Raw genomic sequence first — 21736 nt, forward strand, 5'->3', positions numbered from 1 at the left:
GCTTGCACTGCTTTTTGCTGAACAGCTACAGTACTTTTCCCAGTCAGTGTTTCTTCATCCCCCTTTGAATCTGATTTTCCTTCAGGTCCTCTGTTTATTTTTTCCTAGCATACAGGCAGTGTACTTACTAGCCAGTTACTGAAATGTACCCAGAAATTTAGGTCCACTGGCTTTCTCTGCCAAGTTTTTTGTTTTCACAATGGGAGAGATAGAATTAAGCTGTCAGTCAATGTGCAGCCATCTTGAAAGTCCCTTCTGCACTTTGTTGAGCCATGCTGAATACCTGCATCATACATGCATCCAAGATAGTGTTCTTGAAATGGGACAATTTGCATTATCTTTTCATCTGCACCAAGAGATGCTTTTAGATTAACACTGACATATTCATCTTACCATGCAGAAATGAGTCAGTATGAATGCTTCACTGACTAACTCTTTATTTGCTTTTATGCATAGGGTCTGTGCTTAGACTTTTTGTCACTGAGGTCACAGTTTACACTTTGAGATGTGCATGCTTATTCTACCATTCTGTTTAATATTGTGGGTGGTGTGTCTGTAACAAGTTGTTACTGTGTAATGTGAAAAACAGGCTATAGATAACAGTTCAGTAATGTTCAGTCTAAAAGATTAATAACACTGGATGTTGAATAGTATGAAATGAGGGTATATTTTGTCTCTCATTTAGTCATTCACCTCACTTTGTCTTGCTTCACTCATTTCATCTTACAGACTGTAGTTAGTTAAACTTTGAGAGTTTAATATTTCCTTTTTTTTCTCCACCTCACTCAGTATATCTCTAACTCATTCCTTCTTACAAACTGTACCTATTTTAAACCTTTTCAGATTAATATTTGCAGGCTAAGTTATTTCTTACACTTATTTCACTGAATTGCACTTCTGAAACGCTTATAATTGTGCTATACAGTTGATCTACTATATTTTTGCACTGTTATAAAGCTTTTTTATTGTTTCACTGCATTTATGTACTGTTTTAAACTGTTTTAACATTACTTAACTGTAAACTGCTTTTTCATACTGAGAGTTGTATTGTCTGTTTGTGATTGCTCTATCCTAACTTTTCTGTGCATTTTTGTCTGTTAAAAGCATTCTCGAGTCTGCTCCTTGATCTGTTTAAAACTTTCATTTAGTGGCTACGGCTAGGAACTGTAATAGTGTGCATTACTATAATTGCTCTTTTTATTTAAATTACCAAATTGTAAACCTGTTTTTCACACTGAGACTTGGATTTTCTCTTTGTGGGTGTTCTTTCTATGCTTTTAAAGTGAGATTTCTGTGTTCTGCTCAGGTGGCATAATCTTGATAGAGGCCTGTTGTGTAGGCTGGAAATTTTGTTTGTGTTTCTGGCAGCCATTTTCTGTTGATTGTCTTCATTATTATTGAGACTAACAAGGCCTCCTGATCTTCTGTAGTACGAGTGATTGGGTAATAGCAGGGGCTGAGTAGTAATCTGATCTTTCAACTTTTCCATTCTTACTACTATATAAACCCTGTGTCTTATAAATGTTCTGCTGTATTGTCAGGCTCGGGATTGCATTGCATAAGTGGAAATTCCTTAAGATTCCAAGAGCAGGCTAAGTTATTTCTTACACTTATTTCACTGAATTGTTCTTACACTTATTTCACTGAATTGCACTTCTGAAATGCTTATAATTGTGCTGTACAGTTGAACTATATTGTTGCACTGTTATAAAGCTTTTTTATTTTTTCACTGCATTTATTTACCGTTTTAAACAGTTTTAACATTACTAAACTGTAAACTGCTTTTTCATACTGAGAGTTGTATTTTCTATTTGTGAGTGCTCTATCCAAACTTTTTTGTGCATTTTTGTCTGTTAAAAGCATTCTCGAGTCTGCTCCTTGATCTGTTTAAAACTTTCATTTAGTGGCTACAGCTAGGAACTGTAATAGTGTGCATTACTATAATTGCTCTTTTTATTTAAATTACTAAATTGTAAACTGCTTTTTCATACTGAGACTTGGATATTCTCTTTGTGGGTGAACTTTCTATGCTTTTAAAGTGAGGTTTCTGTGTCTGCTCAGGTGGCATAATCTTGATAGAGGCCTGTTGTGTAGGCTGGAAGTTTTGCTTGTGTTTCTGGCAGCCATTTTCTGTTGATTGTCTTCATTATTATTGAGGCTAACAAGGCCTCCTGACCTTCTGTAGTACTAGTGATTGGGTAATAGCAGGGGCTGAGTAGTAATCTGATCTTTCAACTCTTCCATTCTTACTGCTATATAAATCCTGTGTCTTATAAAGGTTCTTCTTGTATTGTCAGGCTCTGGATTGCATTGCATAAGTGGAAATTCCTTAAGATTCCAAGAGCAGGATAAGTTATTTCTTACACTTATTTCACTGAATTGCACTTCTGAAACGCTTATAATTGTGCTATACAGTTGATCTACTATATGTTTGCACTGTTATAAAGCTTTTTTATTGTTTCACTGCATTTATGTACTGTTTTAAACTGTTTTAACATTACTTAACTGTAAACTGCTTTTTCATACTGAGAGTTGTATTTTCTGTTTGTGAGTGCTCTGTCCGAACTTTTCTGTGCATTTCTGTCTGTTAAAAGCATTTTCGAGTCTGCTCCTTAATCTGTTTAAAACTTTCATTTAGTGGCTACAGCTAGAAACTGTAATTATTTTCCACCCACCCTAGTGTTGTGTGTTCTTATACTTGGTGGCCTTGCAGTTGCCCGCCCATACTGTATATTTGATCTGTGACACTCCTCCCAGTCTAGTATCATTAGTTCACTCAATCTAATAGAGAAAATTTGTGAGTGCCAACCCACTCAGATTCTTAACATTGAACTAACTTCCGTTCCAACTTTCTCCATTTCCACTTTACTGGAAAAAAAATTCTAAGCTTGCTTCCCCCCTTTCCTGTGGCAGGTCAGATACGGATTTGCTGTGTCCAGGACTGTTTGTGAGCTCCTAAGCCCCCCCCCCCCACTTAACCGGGGTTAAACTATTCCTGGCTCCATAAAGTCTGTTTTTCAAAATTTCCCTTGCAACTAGCCAGCTTTTTAGTTTTAGCACTCATCTGTTTCTTTGATCTCAGCACTTGTTCAGAACTCATTGTAAGCACTAAATAAGTTACAAATTACTACAGCACTCAACTTTCCTCACTTGTCTAGAGGAAAACAGTTTTTAGTACTTAATAAATAAGCACCTATTCAGGCATGTCTAAAGGTCAACTCCCGGTGGTTTCTCCTGTCTACCTGATGAATCTGGGCATCTTGGGACAATGCAGCAATTGCCTCATGTACACAGACAACCCTCTCCTCCTACCACCCAACACTACGATCTGTGAGAGATGCACTTATATAGCCAAACTGGAAGCAAAACTCTCTTTACCAAAGACTGGCCTAGACAGTCAAGAGGAGAAGGTGAACACTTGCACCGCACCACACTCATCACATAGTCCCTCAAAACCTAAACCACCAAAACATGCACACAGAACCACAAAACACACACCTACATTCGCGGAGGCTTTCAGTAGTAATCTGCCCAAACAACAGAGACCTCCAAAGCAGAAATGCAAGCAACCTCCACCCCCCCAACACAACCCAAATGACACATAGCCCACATACTCAGTGTGCCACTCAACTACAGCCCATAAGGCATAACGTACCCAACACTCTAGTAATAGGTGACTCTATAGTTAGGCACACTGATGTTCCACTCACCAGGCTAAACAAGGAAAAAGCTACTGTCAGCTGCCTGTCAGGTGCCAGGATCTGCCACATAACGCACGCACTCAGGTCACTCCACAACAAATACAAGTATGACCTGAGATGTACCTCCCTGGACTACATGAAAAGAGACATGGAGGAGCTCTCTGATCTTGTAGCCCAGGCTGGTATAGCCCTAGCCCTGAGTAGCATCCTGCTGTCACCCAGAATGACACCGCAGTACAAGGACAAAATGATTGACTTTAACAATTGGCTAAGCTTCTGGTGTCATTCTAAGGGAATCCAGTATCTGTCTGCTTGGGATGACATGATCAACAGACCACGCTGCTTTGCTAGAGATGGCCTGCACCTGTCACCCTTGGGATTCTGGATACTGGCAAAGGCTCTTGCCACCCCTATAGTGCCTTTTTTAGGCAAGGTTCAAATGACAAATTCACCACCGTAACAGGTACAAGCAAGCAAAATCTGATGGTAGTGCTACTCAATGCTAGAAGTCTAAACCTCAAAATGCACTCACTCGAGGCACTCCTTAAAATGGAGAACATTGACATCTGTGCAGTGAGAGAGACCTGGCTCAAAGCTCCAGAGAATACCCCTGCATTACCAGGCTATAATTCATACCACACCTTTTCGGCCACCAAACCCGGACCGAAACACTAAAGGTGGAGGTGTGTCCATATTCATTAAGGATATCCACACCTCCAAGCTAGTTGCTCAGCATAATGCATCTGAGATTATCCAAGTTCAACTAACTCTGGACAAAACCGCAATCCAGATTGTAGCTTGCTGCAGACCCCCCACCATGTCCCAGGATTCCCACTCCTCTTTTCTTGATACACTGGAAAATATTAAGGTACAACCCAACACTCTAATAATGTGTGATTTCAACTACCTTACCATTAACTGGGAAAACTACTCATGTACCAACTCTTTTGCTCAACGTTTTCTGGAAATCATCAATTCCAACGCTTTGGATCAACTTATCCACACCCCCACCAGAGGCAGGAATATCCTAGACCTGGTCATCACCAACATGGGTGACCAGTGTTCCACACCAGAGGTCAGCTCTTCGTTGGTCAGATCCGACCACATGCTAATCACCCTAGACATCCACATCCTGCTCCCACCCCCCATTAGGAAAACAACCGTAAAAAATTTCTCCAAAGCCAACTTCACGCTTCTTAAGACAGAAGTGGCAAACTTCATGACACCCATGCAGATGGACAATAGCGGTACGACTGCTGAATCCTACACAAATGCACTTTATAAGCACTTACACGAGTGCATGGATCGTGCTATCCCTAACAGAACCAAGATGCTATCCTCCAAAAAAGGGAAGCCAATCTGGTGGTCTTCTGCCATAAACAAACTATACAACAGAAGAAAGAAACTGTTGCAAAAAAGAGTAAAATCCCACGATTGGAGGAACTCCCTGGTCAGCCTCAGAAAGAAGCTGAGATCCCTCATAAAATCCTCCAAAGCTAATTATGAAAACAAAATTGCCACTGATTCTAAAGACAACCACAAAGCATTCTATAGCTATGTCAAAAAATCTCAATGGCAACACTCAGATCTGCTCTGAGTTACAGCACAATGACACTAAATATACAGAACCAACTGATATTGCCAACATCCTGGCAGATAGGTTCAGTGCTAACTTTACCCCCTAAAGGGCACATCTTTATACTGGAAGAATGCAAAGTTCCTGTAATCACGGCTGCACAGGTAAAAACTTCACTCTCCAAAGCCAAGAACACAGCATCCATGGGACCTGACAACATCCCAGGCTGCCTTCTACATGAACTACAGAATGAACTGGCACCCCCACCTAAGTACCATGTTCAATCATAGCCTCACCTCAGGCTTTGTGCCCATTGAATGGTGCACCGCGGCAGTTATCCGACTCCACAAAGGGGGGGGCGGCACAACAGACCCCGGGAACTACTGCCCCATTAGCCTGACGAGCCTCGTCTGCAAGGCCATGGAACGTATCATCATGGAACTCATAAACAAAGACATTGGAGATCTCCAAACCCTGGACCCCACACAGTTTGAGTTTGTAAAAGGCTGATCATGTCTCCTAAACCTGATAGACTTCTTTGAAGTAGTCACCAAAGCCATAGATGAGGGTAAGGTGGTTCACACAGACTATATAGATCTCGGCAAGGTGTTCGACACCGTCCCCCACTCTGGAATTATAGATAAACTCACTAAACTAGGTATAAATCCCTATGTCACAAGATGGGTTGCTAACTGGCTTACTGAAAGAACCCACACTGTGAAAGTAGCAGACTCCAAATCAGACTTCAGACCAGTGACAAGTGGAGTACCACAGGGTTCAGTCCTGGGTCCTCTCCTGTTTGGTATCTACTTCTCTGACGTACAGGCTAACACAGAAGGTCTTTGGCTAACTAAATTCGCAGATGACTGCAAACTTGGAGCCTTAATTGAAACTCCTAACGATGTGGACATCCTACAAAAGGGCCTCACTGAGACAGATGCCTGGTCTCAAAGACATGGTCTCAAGCTCAGTGCCAAAAAGTGCATTGTCATCCCCCTTGGTAAAAATTCTGTACCCATGAACTACCACATAGGCGGTAGTCTACTTAACACCGAAAGTGTGATAAGAGACCTTGGGACACAGGTTGACAGTAGTCTCTCCTTTGATAATCACATCGCCAAAGTGGTCAGGAAATCCTTCTACGTGGCACACCTCATCACAAAATGTTTCTCATCCAGAAAAAAAGAGGTCATTGTTCCCCTCTACTCATCACTCATTAGACCCATTATAGAGTACAATGCCCCTTTTGGTATGTACCTCACAAGACATCCACAACAACTGGAAAGGCCGCAAAAATACCTCACAAAGAGGATCTCAAACAGATGCCTTATGCAGACCATCTCAAAAAACTCCAGCTTTACTCTGCCGCATATTGCCTACTCAGAGGCGATCTCTGCCTAACATACAAACCTATGTCAAATCCAGAGCTGTTGGACATGCTCCACTTAAAGAAATCCCAATCCCTCCGAGCTACATGCTCTAGGGACCTAAACCTTGTCACCACAATAAACAGAACATGCTGGAGGGATAGATTCCTGTCCCAGAGACTTCCCATACTCTGGAACAGACTACCTATCTATGTCAAACAGAGCTCCTCATTAGCACTCTTCAAGAAAAATCTTGATGATTGGATGGGTAATAGGAAATTCACTCCGGGGATCACTTCTGTGGTTCTGCTTGACAGGGGCACAAGAAAATAATTTTCTTGGGTGGCGAAAGCCAGGGTACATTTTTGGCTAGGCTTGTATACGCCCTAGGGCCAATAGCCTAGTACCTACCTATGAACCTAAAACCACTTTATGTCAAAAGTTGTACTGAAGTGTTTTAATTTGTACCGCTTTGTAAAAATGCTAATTGTTTTTTCTACATATATATATATATATATATATATATATATATATATATATATATATATATATATATATATATATATATTTATATACATACATACATACATACAGACAGGGGTCCAGGGAAGTAAGTATTGTGCAAAGAAATGGCCAGGGAATTGGCCCTTGGACTGATAGCCTAGTACCAACCTATGAACCTAAATATGTGTGTGTGTGTGTGTGTGTGTGTGTGTGTGTGTGTGTGTGTGTGTGTGTGTGTGTGTATGTATATATATATATATATATATATATATATATATATATATATAGTAATTAATAATATATGTATGAACCGAAACATTAGTTAAAGTGTGTACTGGCATTGGAATTTCTGTAGAGTTTTCTCTCTGGTCCTGTGCTAAAAAGGACTTTCTCCAGTTAGACTTTGCCAGTATGCAAGTAGATAAACATTTATTGAAAATATCCATCTCATCATTTGCTCTTTTTTGTGCTTCTAGGTTGTTGAGGACTCCACAACAAGAACACCTCTAATTTTTGTGCTGTCTTCAGGTGTGGACCCTACCAGTGGCCTTCTTCAGCTTGCAGAACAGTCGGGTATGGCAAACCGGTTCCATGCACTGTCCCTGGGTCAGGGGCAGGCTCCCATTGCAACCAGAATGATTAAGGAAGGTGTTAAAGATGGTGAGTTGATTATTTCACCTAGAACACTTTGCAGTTCTTTAATAACCCACATTTTTGATAGGTAATAATTGACATAATAGTATATGTGGACTGGAAATCAGATCTTCACAAGTTAATTTTTTTCACCCTCCAGAGGATATATTTATTAGGTTAGGTGGTCCATGTGTACGTGAACAATACTACCATGATACATTATATCAGTAAACAAGAGTGAAGAAACTCAAAGTCTGAAACCAGACAAGAAAAAGAAACATTTTGGATAAAAATATTTGCAACATGTATGTAAATGTCTGTGTGCGTTTGTGTGTGTGTGTGTGTATGTGTGTGTGTATGTGTGTGTGTGTGTGTGTATATATATATATATATATATATATATATATATATATATATATATATATATATATATATATATATATATATATATATATATATATATATAAAATGACATTAGTCCATTAGTGTAAACTGCTTATGGTCAGCATGAAAATGGTTGACAAAAAAGGTCTAAATCATAAAGGTAGACAGAAACTAAACACATGAAAAAAACATGTTTTTGCAAGTGGGGCACAACTCCCTTTGCTAATTAAATATACCAACTCTGAGGCTGTGCTCATATTGACCTTAAGAAGTTTAGACTAAAGTCACTAGACCTATGTGTTTGTCAGTTTGGAACATTTGTTCCTATTAGGAGGGTAAAACTTCAGTACTTGAAGATATACATAGTTTTGTGTGGTATTAAGTTAATTGGTTTTAGGGGGGTATTTTGGGTGCATTTTTTTTATTTCTTTAAGGGCTTTCAGTAAAACAAAATGTTTCGTAAGATGTAACATAGGCTCAAATGGAGATGACAAGAAACAATGGTGTAAAAGATTAACATGCCAAACAGTATATGCATGTAACACAAAAGCTGGAACTAGACATTTAACAAAAAAGCTGGCAATAATAACTGTTTACAACAATTATGCTTTCTGTAATGTCATTAAACGTCAGTGGTCTCACAGATAAATACAAAAAAGAAAGGGTTAGTGTAGTATATTAAAAATATAGTAGAATGCAAATAGTTATGGTACAAGAGACATACTTGGAAAGAACTGAACATGTGAATTTGATAAAGGAATTTTTTCAGGATTACAAAACGACACAGGCAGAAAGATGTAAAATAACGGCCAAGGCCAGAGAAAGATACCCAAGCTTTAATATAAAATGTACAAAAAAGAAATACTCCAGCGCCTCAGCCGGAAAGGCCTTTCAAGAGTCAAAAAGCATAACAACAGCAAGCAATTAAATAAATCACTGCATTAAAAAATCCTCCAATAAAATTAATTCAGTTAAAATGTTAAATAAAAAAAAAACAATCAAGTGAAATAAAAAAATTAATGAATTATTTTTATTGGTCAATTTTTTTTTAATACAGTGATGTATTTAATTGTTTGCTGGTGTTATGCTTTTTTGACTCTTGAAAAGCCTTTTTGGCTAAGGCGCTGGAGCTTGTATTTGTTTTCTTACATTTTTTAAAGGTTTTTCAGGATGCTTATTCAGAGGAATACTTGGGGCAAAGGAAAAAAGGAGTACTTGTATTAATTGCAAGAGGAGCTCCAATGGTGGAAGAAGAGGATAAAAAAGATAATAATAGTAGATTTGTAGTACTAAGCAGCTACTGGTGAGGGAAGAGTAGGAGGATTATGCTGGCATGTATTTATATTCCACAGAAAAACGCTGTAATGGAGCTTAAGAAAATTCTGGCAGAAATAATCATCTTCCTGCAAGGAATATTACTTATAGGTGGGGACTGGAATTTGATTTGCAACAGTAAAGATGTGTCTGGGGGGGCTTAGAATGGAAAAATATAACAAAGGAGGGTAGTTCTTTGAAGAACTTTATGAAAATATTTGGCATCAAAGATGTGAATTTGGTAGTAGGAGTTCTGAATGAATTTACATATTATTTCCCCAAGATACAAAAACTGGGCTAGGCTAGGCAGAATTTACATTTCACAGGAACATTTGGATTTAATTGAAGGTGTTGATACGCACCCAAAAACTGGTTCAGATCATGCGTCAATAATTGAAATAAAATGGGTAGTGGAAATTATTCAGGAGTTATTACAGAAGATAGAAATTTCTTCTGAAAATGTAACTAGGGAGTGGGATAAAATTAAAGTGATATTTAAAAATAGGGTGGAAATAAAAAAAAAGGAGAGATATGGTTAAGAAGTAACATGAATTATTCAGAGGAACTTACAAATGTTAAAGTATTGTAAAACAGGGTAAATCCCACAGAGCAAGAAGAAGAGCAGCTGCAGAATATTAAACAGAAAATAAGGGATTACCTCTATAATATGCATGAGTTTAGAAAGATTGCTGTTAAACAACTGTGTTTTGATAACTGTAGAGCAGAAAAACTTTTAGCACAACAACTCAGGCAACAGAAAGTAGAAAGGGCTGTCGCCAAGCTTAGGGAGACTGTAACAAGGAAGATAATGAGATCCTGTATGAGAAATATTTTGGAAATTCTATGAAAAATCTGTATAAAGCAGAGAAATGTGGAAATAAAGAAACGGTTCAAATTGAAAGGTTTATGGAATAATTAAATATGCCAAGGTTAGAGGTAGATGAGGCTTGATTACTAATAGCAAGGATAGGAGGAGATGAGATAAAAATGATAATGTGTATAACCAATCTACAGGAAGGTCCCCAGGAATAGATGGTATTACTGTGGAAATTTGGAATGTAGGAGAGAAAGAACTGATAAAGATCTGGAAGGTTTTGTTTAACAGTATTTTAAGAGTAGGGGAAGTACCAGCATCCTGTAAGAAAGTGGTGGTAGCTGTAATACCTAAAGAGGGCCAAGATCCATCAGATCCAGATTCATACAGGCCCATTTCAATAGTTAACCATGATTATAAAGTATGTATGACTGTAATGGCTAAAACAAATGGCAAAAGTGATGTCAAAAATTGATAGATATGGATCCGTGTGGTTTTGTGGAGGGAGAGGAGAACATTTAACAACATTAACAGAACCCTGATTATCCAGAGGAAAGCAGAATGTAAGAAAATAATACTGTTGTTGGTGGGTCTTGATGCAGAGAAAGCATTTGACAGAGTAAGCTGGGATGTAATCCGTTTATTATAAAATTGTTATAAAAACTTTTAAGCGTTTTTCGTAAGTAATGTATACGAACTTCTTCAGAAACAGAACAGAGGGACAAAGTGCCATTTAAATAATAAATTCTAGTGATCAGCTGATGCATCAATTAGATGTTAAAGACATACTAACAAATAAGACAAATCCTTTAAATAAAGCTATTTTAAAAACTATATGCAGTGTAATATGGAACTAACTAACCCATTAAGAATACATACTATAGAACTTATTCAGAAACAGAACAGAGGGACAAAGTGCCATTTAAATAATAAATTCTAGTGATCAGCTGATGCATCAATTAGATGTTAAAGACATACTAACAAATAAGACAAATCCTTTAAATAAAGCTATTTTAAAAACTATATGCAGTGTAATATGGAACTAACTAACCCATTAAGAATACATAAACTTTCAAAATAAAAAATATTTTAGGCAAGCAACCCTGACAATTCCGTTGATTTATCTTCCTCACCTATGAGGTCTCCGGTTGGCGGAACAGCTGGTGAAAATAATAATCTTTTTTTACTGGTACAAACTTTGGCTCAGCAAGTTGAAAAGCTCACTGAGAAAGTGGACCGACTTTCCAGTCCACATTTGCAACAACAACAATGGCAGCAGCAGACTCTTGACCTGGCTGGCAGTAGTGAAACGCCGGTGAATTCTAATTTTGGCGCCAATAATGCTAACAGCGTTTTAGTTGCTACTACAGATTCTAGTACCCCTTCAACTCCTTTGGACTCGATTCCATGTGGTCAAGGTCAAACCTTTGCTGTAGTAGCATCTTCTAGTAATGCAAGTGGATTTAATGGTCAAAATCAGTCGTCTGGCACTAGTAATTTTAACACAAGATCTAATGGAATAAATGGGTATAATTCTTCACCGAATAACAATGTGAATTCTAACCCAGGGCTTATTGGACTTCCAAACTTGAATGAATGGTTAAATACCTCTACAGGATGGAACCGACAGATTCCAACAGATGTTTTGGGCTAGGGATGAGTCTAATTTATCTGTGTTATTGAATTCCTTTAATCATGTCATGCTTAAGTATAAAAAACTATCTTTGGAAATTGACTATTTCAATAAATGCTTGAGATTACAACTAGTACCAAAGGGCCTTAGAATATGGCGATATCCAACTGGACTAATGCCTAATTCTCAATTCCATTTAGACTTGATCAAGTTATTTAATAAACAGGGTCTGGAATTACTGGAAACTATGAAGGTAAATTATACTTTAGTAAATGAAGAACTTAAAGACAATATTTCATTGTTGGATACTCAAATTAGGACACATCCTGATTTTTTCAGATATAAATTTGAGTATTCACGTATTTTTCAGACCATTGACTCAGTTCTTAACAAAGCTAGATCTATTAAGTGTAAAAAATTACAAAGAGACCGCCAGCAGTATGAGCAAGAGATAGCTTATCCATGTCCACCGCCGGCACAACAATGGAACCTGTATAAATATAGAAGGGAAAGGGAAGGTATTATTCCTTCTCAACAGCCTAATATACAGACTAGTACGAACTTTGATGGCCAGATGACTACTAATCTGCAGGAAGTACCTTCACCTTCTCAATCCCATCTTAATAATAACTATAATAACAACAGTGACATAGTAGACAATAATGAAGAAGGTCCTTGGAGAAGTGAACGACTTTAAAATCAGTCTAAAGTTAACTTTCCCTCTAATAATGGGCAAGGGGGATTTAATCAATTGGGTTTTCAGAGGGGGAGAGCACAAGGCAAGTGGAATCAGAAGAAGAAATGCAACAAATGGAAATAGTTGTTGGACCTTCAGGGACAATACCTCTGATTATTAAGAATTCTGAGGGAGATTTTTCCATTTATAATTATTCCTCTGATTTGTTTCCGTTGATCTGGCTAACCTCCTTGCAAAAGGTCTTACCTTTATACCTTCGAGGAAATTGAACATCACCAATTGTATCTTAGATTTAAAAATGTATGTGCGTAAATTGAATTTGGCGATTTTATTAGGTGATGTTGATAGGTCTAACGTGAACCATTATAAAATTGCAAGTACTTATAATCCTCCTTTGCATAGTTCTCTGCATACATTTGAAAAACTTTGTGAACTTGATTTTAGATATATGCAGCATATAGGAACAAATCATGTAAGTAGGAATAATCTTACAGATGATGAATTCCAATGGATTCATTATCTGAAAGAAGCCAGGGTATGTATAATGAAACCGGTCAAGGGAGGAGGTCTGGTTTTCATGGACCAAATAGATTATGATAACAAAATTGAATTATTATCATCATCTGAGTCCTATGTTCAGGCTTCTTTGAATGAATACAGTCAGACTACTAACATAATTAAATCCTATATAAATGATTTATTTATAGAGCAGAGGATTGATATTGATTTATATAATTATTTAATTATGCCTTCCCCTAAAGCACCTATTATTTTTGGTGTACCAAAAATACACAAGGACCTGAATGATCCACCTTTCAGGCCTATAGTTAATGGTAGAAATAGTGCTACATACGCCTGTGCGAAAGTAGTTGATGGAATACTTAAAAAATATGTTAAATTAGAAGCATATATATGTAAAGATTCCTGGTCTGTCTTACAGAAAAGTAATAGTTGTAATTTTGATGAACATGTTATCTTACTTACAATTGATGTGAAAGATCTCTACATCTCTATTCCACAAGATCTAGGTATCGAATGGGTAATTTTGAATTTGAAGGATAAAGGTGCATCTACATCAGAATTATTTTTAATAGAGGAATTACTTAACATAGTTCTAGCTCATAACTATATAACTTTTAAAAATAATTTTTTTTCCATCAAAAAAACGGAGTAGCAATGGGTTCACCTTGCGGCTCAAGTTTTGCTAATTTGGTTATGAACTATTGGGAGAAGCAATATGTATTTGCTAATGAGCATATTAGTTCTCAAATAGCTTATTATACCCGGTACCTGGATGACATCTTTATTTTATTGAGAGGTAATAATAGAGCAGCTGAAGATCTTGTCCAGTATTTCAATTCTAGTACAGATTTTCTTCATTTTACTTATAATTTTGAAGAAAATCAAATTGCTTATTTAGATGTGCTCTTAATGAAAAATAATTGTGATAAAAAATACGAAACCAAAATATATAGAAAACAATCATATTCCAATACTTTCCTACATTTCTCTAGTGCTCACCCTATGTATCAGAAAAAGTCCGTGATTAAAGGTCAGTTAGTAAGGGCTGCACGGATAGTTACAAGGGATGATGATTTCCTAGAGGAATGTAGGACATTAAGGAATATGTTTCTTAGAAGAGCATATCCTAAAGATTTCATTGATAATCAACTTTGAGAAAAAAATCGCTAAGGACACTAAAGATAACCACAAAGCCTTCTTCAGCTATGTTAGAAACCTGGGCGGAAACCCTCAGATATGCTCAGAGTTAGTTCACAACAACAAAAAATACACTGAACCCACAGATATTGCCAACATTCTGGCTGACAGGTTCAGTGCAAATTTCTCCCCTCCCTCACCCCCAAAAGAAGAAATACTTATCCCAGCTGAATGTAATCTCCCTGTCATCTCAGATGTCCAGGTGAGAGCCGCCCTCAGCAAAGCTAAAAACACAGCATCAATGGGACCTGACGATATCACCGGTTGCATGCTACGTGAACTCCAAGAGGAGCTAAACCCACACATAAAAATGCTATTTAACCTTAGCCTTACTACAGGATATGTACCTGAACACTGGCGCACAGCAACAGTGGTCCCACTCCACAAAGGGGGTACCTCTACAGACCCTGGAAACTACCGCCCCATAAGCTTAACCAGCCTGGTCTGCAAAGCTATGGGAAGAATCATTATGGAACTCATAAACAGAGACATTGGGGACCTACAGACACTCGACCCCACCCAGTTCGGCTTTGTAAAGGGCAAATCCTGCCTTTTGAACCTGGTTGACTTTTTCGAAACAGTCACTGGAGCCATTGATGAGGGCAAAGCAGTCCATACAGCCTACCTGGACTTGGCTAAGGCCTTCGACACAATACCCCACTCAGGCATCATAGATAAGCTCAACAGCTTAAATGTAAACCCTTATGTCACTAGATGGGTTGCAAACTGGCTAAAGGACAGAACCCATAAAGTTAAAATCGCTAGAGCAATGTCAGACTCAAAGCCAGTCACAAGTGGTGTCCCACAGGGATCTGTCCTGGGACCCCTCTTGTTCGGCATTCATTTCTCAGATGTTAAAGCAAACATGGGAGGGTTGTGGCTGACAAAGTTCGCAGATGACTGCAAACTAGGCGCCATAGTCGATACACCAGCGGACACATACATCCTACAAAAAGGCCTCACAGAAACGGACAACTGGTGCTGGAGTCATGGCCTTAAACTAAATGCCAAAAAATGTATAGTCATCCCCTTTGGGAAAAACAAAGTACCCACAAATTATCACATAGACAGCAACCCACTGAGTACAGAAAAAGTAATCAGAGACCTAGGGACCCAAGTCGACAGCGACCTCTCATTTGACACCCACATTGCCAAAGTGGTTAGAAAAACATTCTACCTTGCACACCTTATCATGAAGGGATATTCACATCCAGATCCAAGGATGTCATTGTACCCCTATACTCCTCCCTCATCAGACCCATGATTGAGTACAATGCCCCATTTGGTATGTACCTCACCCGGCATTTGCAACAGCTGGAGAGACCACAAAAGCACCTCACCAAAAGGATCAAGGGTCTCCAACATATGTCTTATTCTGCCAAACTAAAGAAACTCCAGCTCTTTTCAGTAGCATACCGCCTGCTCAGAGATGATCTCTGCCTGACTTACAAGGCCATGTCCAATCAGGAACTGATGGACGTGCTCCACCTCAAAAAATCCAAATCCATCAGAACCACGAAAGCTAAAGACTTAAACCTCGGCACAAGTATTAATAGGACATGCTGGAGGGATAGATTCATAACCCAGAGGCTTCCCATGCTCTGGAACAAGATCCCAGTTCATGTTAGGCAGAGCCCCTCACTGACTCTCTTCAAGAGAAATCTTGATGAGTGGATGGGAGATCGTAAGTTTACCCCAGGGGTCACATCTGTGTCACTACTAGACAGAGGCACAGTAAACTAATTCTATTATATAAGGGGACCTTCACTGTGTCACTAATAGACAGAGGCACAGTATTCTAAATCTATTCTGTGCATTTTGTACCATTTTATGGGGTGGCAAAAGCTACATCACTATGGCTAGGCTTACAAATGCCCCAGGGCAGATAGCCTAGTACTAAACTATGAAACTATGATGAAATTTATGATAAGAGATATAGAGGTGTATATAAACCAATCGTTAATGGGGTTGATGTTTATAAAAATAGTGAAATCTCTAGTTTGGAATCATTGGGCATTGGATTTATGAACTCTATTGGTGATATAGATATTTCATCAATTAATAGTAAAGAGAAAAATACATCTTTGTCTTTTGAATACAGTATTACCTTAACCTTTAATTTTGATGTTTATTTTATTAAAGGAATTGTTTCCAAAAATTGGAATATTATAAAAGAAAGCAAGGAATTATTAGATAAATTGGGTAAAGCACCTAAATTTACACTTAGGAGAGACAGGAACTTCAAACAACTATTAGAGAGTATTCATAGTAGCGAACGTAAAGTAATTAATAAAGGTATGCATAGTTGTGGCTCCTGTCCCTATTGTAAATTTATTTTAGTGAGTAATTCCATCACTATTAATAATTTTGATCTAAAAAGTTGATATAGGAATAATTGTAACTCTAAAATGGTAATTTATTTAGCCAAATGCCAATTTTGCCCATGCTTCTACATGGGGAAAACTGTTCGTAGATTAAGAGATAGAATCTACGAACATATATATAACATAAAAAATCTAAGTTAGATAATGCTTTGGCTAAGCATGTATCAGAATATTCTACACATACTTTTAAATTTTGGGTGCTGGACCAGTTAATATCTAATATTAGGGGTGGACTTTAGAAATTGAACTTGAGAGGTTAGAACTACTATGGCAAGTTAGATTGTACTCATATAACTGGCCAGGTTTAAATGACATGTGCTCCATAAAGGCATTATTAAAGCTTAAAAGTCTCAGTCGATAGGAAGTTTATGATATGTAATTTTACATGCAATACTTAGTTTACTTACAGTTTTAATGCTTAATTGCTGCTGTATAGTTGTTTGTGTATGAATTATTATTTTTATTATTATTACTATTTATATAGATTATTAATATTTTTTATTTTGAAAGTTTATGTATTCTTAATGGGTTAGTTAGTTGCATATTACACTGCATATAGTTTTTAAAATAGCTTTATTTAAAGGATTTGTCTTATTTGTTAGTATGTTTCTAACATCTAATTGATGTATCAGCTGATCACTAGAATTTATTATTTAAATGGCACTTTGTCCCTTTGTTCTGTTTCTGAAGAAGTTTCTATACATTACTTACGAAAAGCGCTTAAAAGTTTTTATAACAGTTTTATAATAAATGGATTACATCTTGGTTCGCCTGCCTGTTTGTGGATTTTGAAGTTTTTCTTGTGCTTTAAAAGAGTAAGCTGGGACTTTATGAGCAGGGTAGTGGAAGCATTTGCATTCCCTGATAAAATTATAAGGCTGATTAGGAGGATATATGAGAGATCGGAGGCGAAAATTCAAGTGAGTGGGGTCCTCTCTGATAATTTCTGCTTGAGCAGGGGAACCAGGCAGGAATACCCTCTCTCCCCTTTCTTATTTGCATTATATTTAGAACCATTGGCAAAGAAAATAAGGGACTCAGAAATCCAAGGAAATAATTAGTATGGTAGTCAGGAAAAGCTGGCTGTATTTGCAGATGATATTATTTTATACCTGACTAAACCAGAAAGGACATTACAGTGTTGTGCAACATTTTGAGGTAGTTTCATATCCTTTAAGGATACAAAATGAATGAAGCTAAAACAAAGGCAACAGTGGCAAATTATGTACCCACACACAAATTGTTTTAGCAATATCCATATTTATGGGGACATGATAAAATGAAGCATTTAGGAGTATGGATGACATGATTCAGTGTGGCAGCTTAAGGATATGTGGAGAAAGACTAAACAAAAGAGAATAGAACTGAGAAAATGGAAGCTCTCTTATATGGATATCGATAGTAAGATACATCAATTAAAATATTTTTAGTCCCTTTAGTCTTATACACAGGTCAAGCATATTTTTTCAATCAGATGAGAAGTTGTGGATAGGAATTAAAAAAGAGCTGAAGGATTTTGTCTGGGAGGGGAAGAAAGCAAGAGTCAACTGGGATAAGATGATTCTTCCAATAGAACAAGGCAGATTGGGATTACCTCAGTTAAGGGGCATTTCATAGCAACACAGTAAAGGCCCCTGTACTTAGCACAAGCAGAAAATTATAATTCAAAATTGAAAGGGATGATGATGAAATGTGGGAAGCTCAAAAAACTAGGTGAGACTGGGATTTTAGATGCAGACCTTTAAAGAGAATAACAATTATCATGCAGAATATTATATTTGTAAAGTAGCAGAAAGTGTTCTAAGAACTAAGTCAACACAGGAATAGAGAAAGGAGATTCTGGCGAAAGGGATGATTGCAATTAGGAATTCAGAGAGCATGCATGAGGGAGCTGGAATTTATTGAAGAAAATTGGCAAATAAACCAATGTGCTGGGAGGCAAATATATATGTATACACATACACACACACACACACACACATATATATATATATATATATATATATATATATATATATACACATGATGTATTTATTATATGTAATATGTATTTTATATATATATATATATATATATATATATATATATATATATATATATATACACACATAATGTACACACACATATTTATATCTCTTTCTCACTCTCTCTCTCTCTCTCTATATATATATATATATATATATTTATTTATTTACTTATATATATTTTTACACACACATGCATTTGTTCCTAACTGGAGTCTTTTCCAATCTCTTCTGTACTCTCCTCCATGTCCATCTTTCTCTTTACACCCTAAATATGTTACACCGCTGTGTAACTATTCTTTTTCTCATCTGAAAACTGTTAGTGTGCTAATTCGTGTTGTATTATATATTTTCTGTAGTGTCTAAATTCTTTCCTGTTATTGTTAGAAATTGTAATTTTGTGGCACTTTTATCCCTGGGAATCTGTTGAAAAGGGGTTTTGTATTGCTCATTTGGACCATCTTGGTAAGTGAACACAAACAAGCAAATATATATGTCGTTAATAAATCCTGTATGTACAGAGCTTTCTTTCCTAGGTCTCTACTGTAAATGGACAAATAGATTCTGCATAGTTGGACTTCCCTGTCAAAAATACAAATTAATATATATATAAACTAATTATCTCTGAGATCATGGCATTTTGTGGAAAAGTAAAAAACAATTTTATGTTATACTGAGAAGGTTGTTTTTGATAAAATTCTTTATTAAATTCCATTTGTTGGAAGTGTTCTTGAACATAAATTTTCATCAATTCATAGGACACCTGCCTGATTTTGGCAGAGGTAGATTTAGTTACCTCCCTACTGCAGCAGTTGTACAGGTACCTATCCACCATGTCTCCTGAACCCCAGCTGGTTGTTCAGCTAGAATTCAGATAACTTGTCAAAATCCCAAGATGGTGAAATGTTATACCTGGCTCCTAAGCTCACTGTGTTTTGTTTTGTAATTTGGGTTAAGTCTGTAGAATTAATTTGACAGCAAGAATATAACACTCCTAGGACTGCATCCCTTCCAGGTGAAACAGAGTTATATTGCTCTCTGTCCTGTTCTTTATTTTGTGTCTTTTGTTATTGTTTTCCATTTGATTTTTTTTATTTGTATCACTCCCTGCTGCTGTACAAATGCTATACAGTGCTACATTATGCTGGTTGTTTTGCTTAGGGGAGGTATACAAGGGAAAGTATAGTATCTAACCATTAGCACAATAGTACAAAGGCACCTACTAGTAAGTAGCAGTGTGTAGTGCAACCTTTGGTTGAAAACATTAAAAATAAACTTAGCTGGCAAGTAGCTGAGGCACTCCATACACTGGTTTTGCTTGAATGGTCAGTGATAATTCTGTCCTATTTTTTCTTAGTCCTGCATGCTCACCAACTCCCCCCACCCCAATGCTCTGCTGACCTATTTCCTCCCCATCTGGCCTTGTTTCTCACACTCCACATAACCTCATGTGGGTGTTCTCTTTCCACAGGGGAATATCTTCCAGGTGGATATCCTCCATGGCAGGCTTGGGTTTAGATGTTTTTAACCTGACCACCCCTTGATGACCTGCATGTTCCCTTACCAGAATATGTGCACACCTTAGCACATTTGCAGGTGGAACTACCACACAGGCACAACTTTGCCCAGTTCTGACCACTCTTCCCTGGTTCTGCATGCATACATCTCTTTCATCAGATAGTGCAGGCATAAAAGTAGAAAAAAGCGTTTCACTGCCATTTGGTGTGAATAACTTCAATCAGAAAAGGTCAGTCATTACTGGTTAATGTTTTTAGAATTCTCTCCACATGAAACCATTTGAAATTCTACATATTCTCAGCAGCTTTAATATGGAAATTGTTATCAAGTGTTTGGCTAGAATTCCTTTTTTAATTTGCTGCATTGTCTTTTTATTGTTTTGCTTACATGCAGATGGCCTGTATTGTCTTTGTTATGTAGAAGTTTTTTGCTTTGACCTTCATTGAAATGGAGCTTCATTTAGTTGGACTTCTTGGTCAGATAAATAGATGCACATATCCTGTACTTTTGACTACAAGCTCACATAATTGACTAATGCATATTACTTTGTAGCAGTGTATTACCACTAAGTGTTGATTAATGACTGGCTGTTTTGCTTTTGGCAGGTAACTGGGTGTTCCTGGCAAATTGTCACCTCTCTCTTTCCTGGATGCCTCAGCTTGATAAGCTTGTTGAGCAGCTGCAAGTGGAGGAACCTCACCCCGACTTCCGACTGTGGCTGAGCTCTAGTCCACACCCTGAGTTTCCTATTTCCATTCTCCAAGCTGGCATCAAGATGACCACAGAACCCCCAAAGGTATTCCCTTTATCTCCAGTTGAACTTTCTTCTTTTAAAACCTCCTAAAGGCCATTAACATTTAATTCCTAGAGATAATCTTAATTGATCTCTTTTCCTTAAACTTCATGTTCTGCACTGTTTAATATACTGTCACGGCCTAAGGTGTCTTGCTATTTGTTTAGAAATTTATTAATTTAATCCAAAGACTGAGTATGTTGCCTGTGAAAGCATGATTTATGTTAAATTCAAGGAAGCATTTTGCCTCTGAAGTAATGGAAAGGTTTCACTGGTGAGCTAACAGGGAAGTGGGCTCAGTGACAAGAGTGAGCGATCACTGTGGTGAGTATGCATGTGGCTGAGTTGTTGTTGGAAGCACATATGACAGGTACATACACCCCTAGGCATGTGCATTTTTGGTAAGTATCACTGACACTGTACCATTGTACATTTCAATAGGTAATGGTGCAAAACAATACAGCATAGCTATTCAGAAGAACAATAAATGCCAAAACTCCTTGTTCTTTTGATTAGTTTTTATAGGGTGAAGCCCCATTGCACCCCTTAGCCCACCAAGTACTTATATATATACTAAGCTTGGGATTACTGTACCTCAGAGAAAGGTGAACATTCTAAGACTAACCAGTCTCAGACTTACACAAATATGTGTGTTCACATATTCCTTCTCCCTGT

At 37.4% G+C, this 21736-nt stretch overlaps 1 protein-coding gene across 1 annotated transcript in view; it reads left to right on the forward strand.

Annotated features, from left to right (window-relative positions):
• Positions 1–21736, forward strand: part of DNAH2 (dynein axonemal heavy chain 2) — a 6636854-nt gene that overhangs the window by 6042711 nt on the left and 572407 nt on the right. The window contains exons 78-79 of the mRNA XM_044077324.1: positions 7625–7808; positions 20874–21064. Of these exons, the coding sequence (XP_043933259.1) occupies positions 7625–7808; positions 20874–21064 (375 nt within the window). The remainder of the gene's footprint in view (positions 1–7624; positions 7809–20873; positions 21065–21736) is intronic.

The sequence above is a fragment of the Protopterus annectens genome, chromosome 7.part0, assembly GCF_019279795.1.
Source record: "Protopterus annectens isolate FY-2018-M chromosome 7.part0, PAN1.0, whole genome shotgun sequence".
In the NCBI taxonomy this organism is placed as follows: domain Eukaryota; kingdom Metazoa; phylum Chordata; order Ceratodontiformes; family Protopteridae; genus Protopterus; species Protopterus annectens.